General features: G+C 40.7%; 1 protein-coding gene across 2 annotated transcripts in view; it reads left to right on the top strand.

Annotated features, from left to right (window-relative positions):
- The first annotated feature begins 139 nt into the window (after positions 1-139).
- pde1cb (phosphodiesterase 1C, calmodulin-dependent b) overlaps positions 140-10,245 on the top strand; it is a 104,150-nt gene continuing 94,044 nt past the window's right edge. Inside the window, exon 1 of one of the 2 annotated variants that reach the window (XM_058065233.1) lies at positions 140-571. In XM_058065233.1, coding sequence (XP_057921216.1) covers positions 334-571 — 238 coding nt within the window. In that variant the 5' untranslated portion in view covers positions 140-333. The remainder of the gene's footprint in view (positions 572-10,245) is intronic. The other variant, XM_058065234.1, reaches the window with a different exon arrangement.

Below are 10,245 nucleotides of genomic sequence, written 5' to 3'. Positions count from 1 at the left end.
AAAACATAAACTCCTAAATATAAACTCATTACCGTATGGATGATGCCTGTTGCTTCCGGCGGGGCGCCACCTTGGAGCGGTGTTTGTTGACAGGGAAACTTTCTCCGCCTGTGACGTGTCTGCAGCGGTGGGAAAAGCACACCGAGGGACACGCCGACATGACCCGCTTGAACTCAGTTGTCCCCTTTTCAACCGACGCCATTAAGCGAGTAAATGGCGGGAGTTGGTCTTTCCTTCTTTTTTTTTTTAATGAAGAGTGAAGTAAAGTAGCGTTTTTTGTCCAGTAAAAAGGGGGTTTACACTTGTTGCTTCCCCTTCCCCACCGACCCGGCGATGGGCTCAGTGACTTCCGCCCTCACGAGGACACGCCACGCTCTGGTCAAAGTGGGTTCGGAGCCGCAGAGTCACGACCCGGAGAGGAGCCAGTCTGCGCCCCAGTCGGACCGAACACGGAAGAGGAGCGGTCGGTTCCACATCACAATCCAAGCCGCTCGGCAGAGTTCCCGCCAATCGGTTTTGAGCCGGCAGGACTCGGATAGCGTGAAAAAGTCAGGCGAGATGCAACCAAGTGGTGAGTGGAATGTTTCCCACCTGTTGCACTGAGAAGGTGATAATGTGTTACACGGAGCAATGCAAAAACTTTACAGGGGCAGAGATATGAATTTATTTTACTACAATTTGGATTTTAATTCCACCCACTGCCCACTTTGCTGTGATTGCTCCCACTCAGCTTGTTCATCTTGTACCCGGGCATGCCCATTCAAGACTAACTGTGAAGTCACAGTGAGCCAGTGTTTAAAAAAAAAACGACATGAACTGTCTCTTTAAAAAATTTTTTTTTTAACATCTTTAGACCAGTGATTTTCAACAACTGTGTCGTGAGAAATCGTCAGGTGTGCCGTGAGGAATTATTCAATATCACTTTTTTTAGATTAATATGTATTAATAATTTTCTGCAAATATTATGTCATTGTCGCGTGTCATTGGTGTAAAGACTCGTTGCCTCGTTCTTCTAATAGACTTAGTGATGCACGTGAGAGGTAGTTGTGACATGTTGTAACATTGTTGGTTAAATTAGTATGCGGATCAAAAGGATCTGCTGTGGCGAGTCCGTAATCAGGAAAAAACTGAAAGAAGCAAATAATGTTGGTTATTGGTGTGCCGCAAAATTTTTCCAACGTAAAAAATGTACCTTGGCTCAAAAAAGGTTGAAAAACACTGCTTTAGACCACACAGAAAAGAGAAGGACATATGTGTTGTATGTCTTACATACAAGATGGAGGGCAAAATTCAGTGCAATGCAGCTTTACCTTACCTCTTAAAGGTTACTGCTTTTTCTGAGCAAAAACAATGTTTTCACTGCAGGTGATTCAAAAGTGGAAAATACTCAACCTCAGCAAGTGGCGCACTTAAATGTGTTTGTGCTTAACTCATCAGCTGAAGGTCACGGAGCTTTTGCATTCAAGCCAAAGCATCACAATTATAAAACAGTTATCATGGAAACAGAAAAAAACGCACCCACAGATGAGACGAGCTTTAGAGCTTCTTTTCACTCATTGTCGCTTTTCATTTAAAAAAAAAAAAGAAAATGCTTTATCCTTTTGTTCAAACAACAATGATAATGTCCCGCAGGCCGTTCTGTTCCTCGGTACAGCTGTTGTGTTATTTCCCTGCGGCTCATTGCATGCTTCTATCTGTAGATGAGAGCAAGTGGTCACTTCAGAGGATGGATGTGAATATTCCGCTTAAAAAAAGCTATTTAGTGGATGAATGCAGCTCTCTTTGAAGGCCAACCTCAATGCAGCATATCTCCACTAGCGAGGCGTCAGTAGTGCCGTGTGCACTAAGCAGAATGTGCAATTTTTTTTTCAACTTCTATTTGACCTTTATGTGCAGCTCGGCATTATTCTGTTGTACGATTATTAAAGGACGTATCCTTTGTGTGGGGTACGGACATAAGATAAGATATGCCTTTATTCGTCCCTCAGTGTCGAAATTTGCATTGCACAGCAGCAAGGGTACAGAATCAGTTAAGCAGTACAAAATACACAATATAGAAAAATAGACAATATAAACAACCCAAGTTCCCAAATACTTGTTCTCAATCAGAAATCACTCCACACTCCACACTCTTTATTGCTCTCTGGTTCTAGCATATCTTACTTACTGTGTGGAAATATGGTCTAATAACTATAAAAAGCAATCTTCACTCTCTAAATGTACTGCAAAAAAGGTCAGTAAGGATAATTCATAATGCCGCCTACAGAGAACATACTAACTCCTTATTTCTAAAATCACAAATACTTCAACTTGATGATATAGTTCATCTTCAAACAGCTAAAATAATGCATAAGGCTAAAAATAAGCAATTAGCTAAAAATGTCATCCAATACTTCTCTACAAGAGAGGAGAAATATGATCTCAGGGAAGAAGTACATTTGAAACACTTCTATGCTAGGACTACGTTAAAAAGCCATAGCATTTCAGTATGTGGAATCAAACTATGGAATGGATTGAGTAAGGACCTCAAACAATGCACAATGATGAGCCAATTCAAGAAACAATACAAGCAGTTGATGTTTGCTAAATACAAGGATGAAGAGTCTTGAACCAGTCATGATGTGCTATCTATATCACTATATTGACACTTACTATGGTACCCATTATGGCATTGGATGCTCATATCACCTCCTACTTTGGTACGAGGTGCATTATTAAAAAAACAAAAAAAAACCTTAAATTGTACTATGGAAAGCAGGAAGTGAACAAATGTAACAGTTAGTGATTGTAAAAGTGCCAGATGGAGGGGTAGGATTAATAAGCTTTGCTTCTTCCTACTCCTTTTGGACATGTGGAACTGTGAACTGATTATGGGATGTACTCAATTGTAATCTGATGCATGTTCAAATGAACCATTACCATTACCAAATACGAGATGAGATATATGACCAGTCTGTACACTGAGATCTTGCTAGTGAGTTAATATGAGGCATTATAGAAATACTTCACATAGAACTCAATATATTGCATTTAGAGCCTTAATATTGCACGTGGAGGTTGATCAGATATTGCACAGAGAATGGAGTCTGGAGTAACTATACTGAATATAAAAAACAAAGTATTAAGTAAAGTATAATAACCAGGGATCTCCGATATTGACTTTTTTTTTGCCGAAAACCGAGATGCCGATATTGTCCAACTCTCAATATGCGATGCCGACATCAGTTGATACCGATATGTCTAATAGGGCAGGACCTACGGGATATGTCTAATAGGATGACATGTCGACGCAAGAACTGATGATTTTCAAAGAAGGATGTACATTTTTGCATAGAGGCCTACTATCAACAACTGTCAGTCCTCTGCATCAATCTCCTGGTATGGATGCTAATCCAAGTTCATCATTTTATAAGGCTAATAGATGATTAGAAAACCCATGTAAAAAAATCTCTTACCATGCTGTTAACTACTCCCTTCAGAGAGCAGCACAAACTGGGTCTAACAAGGACAGAAAAACGCTGCACAACTGTGCCAGAAGACAAATATCTGAGAGTGTGTAGTTTAAGACAAAGACGCCTCACAGGTCGTCACCTGGCAGCTGCACTAAATAGTAGCCATCAAACACCAGTGTCAGTATCAACAGTGAAGCGGTGACTTCAGGACTTCAGAACTTCAGAATTCATGGCAGGATTGCCAAAAAATTTCCAAGTTTTCCCAAACTTTTGAGCGATAGTATCTGTCCTGTTTACAATCCACTATCCCTAGCACTGTAGTCCTCAGAGGGAACGGCCGTCTCCTGGGCTGAACCTAAAATTACCGCCCCTGCTGTTGTGTTTCCATGACCGCATCACAGCGTAGACTCCCATCATGCCCCCCCCCTCAGCCCCTCCCACACCCCTCAGTGATGCTCTTGTGTGTTGAGGTGTCTCCTGGCTGACTCTCAGTGTCAGACAGTCCCAGTGGTGTTTAAAGCTCAACAACCCTAGACCCAGTCTCCTCGCACTTTGAGGCGTTCAGGCGCATTTGTAATTTTGAGTCTTACATTGTGTGTATGTATCAGGCTTTATCAGGCGTTGCTACATATCTGGCTGATATGGACATTAGCGTATATCACAATATTTTTTGGAATGTATCACGATACGACAATATGAAATGATACAAAGTTTAAATTCAGCAGATCTTGGATAAAAAGCTACAAACCTTAAGCCAGGGGTCTCAAACACGTGGCCCGCAGGCCAAATGTGGCCCGCAGGACACAAGTTTGAGGCCCCCGCCTTGAGATGAAAGTTTAATGTTAGTGCGGCCCGCGCAAGTTTGATATGGATGCTGTATGGTATCATGTACCCAGAAAAAATTATTACGTTTGATTAATGTTCATGTTAAAGGTTAAATAACTGTTAATAGTTATCCTCCCTATCCATGTGGAAGTAGTAAGTTTTTGGCTATTTAAGTTTAAAGGAAATAACTTGAAGGCTACCGTTTAGGTCGCTAGCTCTCTAGTTTGCGAGTTAGCATGTGTCTCAAGACCCTGCAGTTGCGCAATATGTTGTAAATAAAAAGAGTATAAATGTGACTATAGTTGTGTTTTGTCATGTCTACAGGGCTCTAATAATGCTTTGTTCATTTTAATCTGAAAAAAAAAATTTGTCCACCCAACAACTATACGTGGTTTCTTAAGTTTTTATTATTTGCCGTTTTATTATTATTATTATTATATTTATGTCTATCTATTATGGTGGACTATATTTAGGGACCTCTGGGATTAAAATAGATTCTAAAAACTGGATAATACAGACTGTGCATATACCGTATACTGCACTGATTAAGGTTATGTGTTTTTATTTTGATGTTAAATGATTTCCTGTTTGACAACATTGCCACATGACATATTGATGCAGTTGTTAGTGTTGTGGAGTGGCAGGCCTCAGGCATTTTTTGCTTCCTGAATAACTTATGAAACGTCAGCCTGTAGCAAGGAAATTACTTTTTTTTATTATTTAATATTTCAGTAGTCTGAAAGGACTGTAAAGATTGAGTCACTCATTTGAAAAGGCTTAAAACTGCACATAAAAATGTGTGAATGCTCGTTCAGCAACACTTCTTGGCTAAGATGGAGACAAATATTCATTCATTTTCTACCGCTTTTCCTCACAAGGGTCACGGGGGGTGCTGGAGCCTATCCCAGTTGTCTTTGGGCGAGAGGCGGGGTACACCCTGGACTGGTGGCCAGCTAAACACAGGGCACATATAGACAAACAACCATTCACACTCACATTCATACCTATGGACAATTTGGAATCACCAATTAACCTAACATATTTTTAATATTTAGCATTTAACATGCTAGGTTAATTTGTGACTCCAAATTGTCCATAGGTACAAAAGTTTTGCATACCTTGCAAATTTCTTTGTTTTCCTAAGAAAAACAAATTTTCCTGCATTTCACAAACATTTTTTTCCATTTCACAAACAATTAAAATGAATCAGATGATTTTCAAAGAAGGATGTACATTTTTGCATAGAGGCCTACTATCAACAACTGTTAGTCCTCTGCATCAATCTCCTGGTATGGCTGCTAATCCAAATTAATCATTTTGTAAGGCTAATAGATTATTAGAAAACCCATGTAAAGTATCTCTGAGCTTGTTGTTAACTAATCCCTTCAGAGAGCAGCACAAACTGTGTCTAACAAGGACAGAAAAACGCTTCACAATTGTGCAAGAAGACAAATATCTGAGAGTGTGTACTTTAGTATAGTACCCGTCAAACACCAGTGTCAGTATCAACAGTGAAGGACTGCCAAGAAAAAGCCATTAAAAAAAACTTCCAAGTGATCCCAAACTTTTGAGCGGTAGTGTAGATAAACCGGTAAACAGTCACCGCGATGATCAACCCTCTTCTGGTTCTAACTACATCGTGCAGATTGCCTCAATTGCTTGTAGACACAATGAATTAATATTTGCGTAACATTGCAATAATAGATGGAAGAAAATGATACTAGTATTGTGTTGTATTCTATTGTATCAGAGTAGCCATGTTTCTGTGTTTCTTTCGAAGCCTCCATGGGGGAATGCATCTGCTAATTAGCCAGACGGTTTTGGTGTTGGCCAAACGTGACTGATTAGGATGCGCCTTGGTAAAAAAAATATATATACGAGGCTTCCAATCAAAATGTTGTCGTTGACTGAACACTGTCCCCAACAGTTTGTTTCTCGGCGACACACAAAAAAAATCCTTAGCTATTTTTTTGGCTATGTTACCTTCAGGATGTTGTTGCCATTACTTATTTTTTCATGTCAGCGAGTTCCCTCAGGTTTCCGCTGTGCTCCAGCATTACTCCAGCAATATTTTGAAAGTGCCTCTAATGAGCATTTAACAGAGGGGAAAGGAAAGCGCCCAGTCCCTTGGTGTCGTAATTACACGAGTGTGTATGTCACTCTGGTGACAGCAGTGTGGGGACTGAAAAGCCGTGTGTCGTTCCACAGTCTTGGAGAAACCTCTGATGAGCTTGTTGTTGCTGTTTGATTGCGTTATTGTCGTGTTGCCATTGGGACGCTTTATGTCCTTAAAAAGCCATCACACTGACAGACTGACATGTTCGCAGTATGCAGTGTTGTTGTCTTTTTAAATGTGTTATGGCGTTGTTAATATTTAAAACAAAACACCTCATCAGGAAGATTTTACACTGAAATTTTCTTGGATGTGGTCCAACATACAGTAACGTAAAGATACCATAATTACTCGCGACGCACAGTACTGTAAAAATGTACAGTGACATTGAAGGCACCCAACACCTCCATACACTTCACCACTTTTTATACCATTTCAAGCTATTCATTGGACTTAAATTTAAATTTCATTAAATTTTAATTTATAAAATATTCATTCATTCATTCATTCATTTTCTACCGCTTATCCTCACAAATCAAGAATAAAGAAAATCAATCAATCAGTAATAAATAAATATAATAATAATAATAATAAAACGGCAAATAATAAAAAATTAAGAAACCACGTATAGTTGGTGGGTAGACAAATATTTTTTTCAGATTAAAATTAACAAAGCATTATTAGAGCCCTGTAGACATGACAAAACACGACTATAGTCACATTTATACTTTTTTTATTTACAACATATTGCGCAACTGCAGGGTCTTGAGACACATGCTAACTCGCAAATTAGAGAGCTAGCGACCTAAACGGTAGCCTCCAAGTAATTTCCTTTAAACTTAAATAGCCAAAAACTTACCACTTCCACACGGATAGGGAGGACAACTATTAACAGTTATTTAACCTTTAACATGAACATTAATCAAACGTAATAATTTTTTTCTGGGTACATGATACCATACAGCATCCATATCAAACTTGCGTGGGCCGCACTAACATTAAACTTTCATATCAAGGCGGGGGCCTCAAACTAGTGTCCTGCGGGCCACATTTGGCCCACGGGCCGTGTGTTTGAGACCCCTGGCTCTAAATTGTCCATAGGTGTGTGAATCTGCCCCGGGGATCAACTCCATCCATACTGTCCTGTTTTCCTGGAGGTGCAAATGCATCATAGTACACCTTGCAACAGGCAGGCTCAGTGGATTGGGAGTGGGACAAAATGAGGATCTTCACAAATTGCCGTTGTGGGGCCTACATTACAGGCCGTGAGCAGCTTTCAGAGCTCTTACCGGCAGCGGCAGACAAAATGAGTCCGAACGTAATTACCTAACAAGTGTCGAGTGTAATGTGTCTCCTGGAGCTGCTGCAGGTTACTCTGGCTCTCCGTTGTAATTGGATAGATGTCTTGATTGTGATTGATCCGCTACACCTACGATGTATACGTCAGTGCGTCCGTAGAGTGCTTATTGTCATTTTGGTTACGTGCCTGTTTGCCGCATCACATATTGTTTAATTACCGGCTATTGCTCACAGTCATGCCACTTTACATTCACCTCAACATGTAATCACTCATTATAGTGTGATAGAATTGGAGGATTTTTTTTGGAATAATTATTCATTTCTAGTTGTTTGTCAGCCATGTCTGCTCCTGAGTAGTGTAAAAGTAACATCATAGCAAAAATATTTCATAGTAAAATATGGTGGTGGTAGTGTGATGGTTTGGCTGTTTTGCTGCTTCACGACCTGGAAGAGTTGCTGTGATAAATGGAAGCATGGATTCTGCTATCTACCAACCAACACCAAACTTGGTGACCTCAAGCTTAAACAAACTTGGGTTCCACAGAAGGACAATAATCGAAAACACGCCAGCAAGTACGCCTCTGAATAGAGACTTTGGAGTGGCGTAGTCAAAGTCCTGACCTGAATCCTAATAAGATGCTGTGTTTGTGTTCACACACAAAATTTTTTTGGGGGTTGAAGAAAAGGTGGATTCTTCAAAGAATCACAATGATGAACAGGATCGAATTGTAAAGCAAAGGATGTGCTGGGTAGATGAATTGGAGCAGAGTGCACACATGAAGAAAGTGATTGTGACTTAGCTTAACATTACATGCGGTCCTGATGCCAGACCAGTTGTTAACAGAGTAGTCATGCATTCCAATGTCGGACGGGAATAACAACACCAAACACCTATCATCGCAGGGCTGCACAGTGAACGAGTGGTTAGCACGCAGGCCTCACAGCTAGGAGACCCGAGTTCAATTCCACCCTCGGCCATCTCTGTGTGGAGTTTGCATGTTCTCCCCGTGCATGCATGGGTTTTTTTCCGGGTACTCCAGTTTCCTCCCACATTCCAAAACCATGCTAGGTTAATTGGCGACTCCAAATTGTCGATTGGTATGAATGTGAGTGTGAATGGTTGTTTGTCTATATGTGCCCTGTGATTGGCTGGCCACCAGTCCAGAGTGTACCCCGCCTCTCGTCCGAAGACAGCTGGGATAGGCTCCAGCAACCCCCGCGACCCTTGTGAGGAAAAGCGGTAGAAAATGAATGAATGAATGAACCTGCTATTAAGTTTGCCAACAGAATAAATGGTAATGGTAATGGTTTAATTTCATTTGAACATGCATCAGATTACAATTGAGTGCATCCCATAATCAGTTCCCAGTTCCACATGTCCAAAAGGAGTAGGAAGAAGCAAAGCTTATTAAATCCTACCCCTCCATCTGGTACTTTTACAATCACTAACTGTTACATTTGTTCACTTCCTGCTTTCCTAATATAAGAGGGTAGAGGGTAAATAATACATGCAACATTCATTCATTCATTCATTTTCTACCGCTTTTTCCTCACGAGGGTCGCGGGGGGGGGTGCTGGAGCCTATCCCAGCTGTCTTCGGGCGAGAGGCGGGGTACACCCTGGACTGGTGGCCAGCCAATCACAGGGCACATATAGACAAACAACCATTCACACTCACATTCATACCTATGGACAATTTGGAGTCGCTAATTAACCTAGCATGTTTTTTTTTTTTTTTTGGAATGTGGGAGGAAACCGGAGTCCTTGGAGAAAACTCACGCATGCACGGGGAGAACATGCAAACTCCATACACGCAACAGTAAATCCAAAATACATACAAAAATAATAATTCTATTGTGTTTGATTTGCGTTTCTACTATATATCTACGTGTAATTTATTAAGAATTAAATGACATTAAGGAGACATCCCATGATGTCATCTGCACTTTTTGCTTCCAGCATCTGCACTGAAAGGGAAATTGTGAGAACGGCGTCATGAAAAGCACTCAAGGATGGAATGGGTAAATGGAGAGGGTAAGGGGTTTCCATAGCTAAATGTCAGATGGTGTTAATGAGGGTAGCTTTATACTCTTTGTTGATCGAGTGTGTGTGCACATCGTATTTAAAGGAAACAGGCACAAAGGGATGATCATGATTAAAAAATCCAGTCCTTGTTCCAGCATGAATTCATTGGAGTGTCTGTAAATCAGCTCCTGCAAAAAGAAATCACACAGTGGCGTTAATTATTGATATATCGGAACTCTGTACACATAGTCCCTATTTCCTGCTTTCTCTTTGCAATACAACCTTTGCTGTTTTCAGGAAAGATTCCAACGTTGTTTGTCATGACAACTCTGACGAGCCTCCAATGTTTTCTGCTAAAAAAGTGTTGATGGAATAGGAGGAGGAGTCATGCTCTTTGAAAGATCTCCAGAGATGTCCCCCTCCCCGCACCCACTCCACACCTACCATACCTCCAGGGGATGGGAGAGAGAGGCAGAGAAGTCAAGAGGCATAAGTTGAAATTAGCTTGTTGAGGTGTGAGGAAACGTCGAG

The sequence above is a fragment of the Doryrhamphus excisus genome, chromosome 1, assembly GCF_030265055.1.
Source record: "Doryrhamphus excisus isolate RoL2022-K1 chromosome 1, RoL_Dexc_1.0, whole genome shotgun sequence".
Taxonomy (NCBI): Eukaryota; Metazoa; Chordata; class Actinopteri; order Syngnathiformes; family Syngnathidae; genus Doryrhamphus; species Doryrhamphus excisus.
This window is presented reverse-complemented; position numbering and strand designations above follow the sequence as displayed.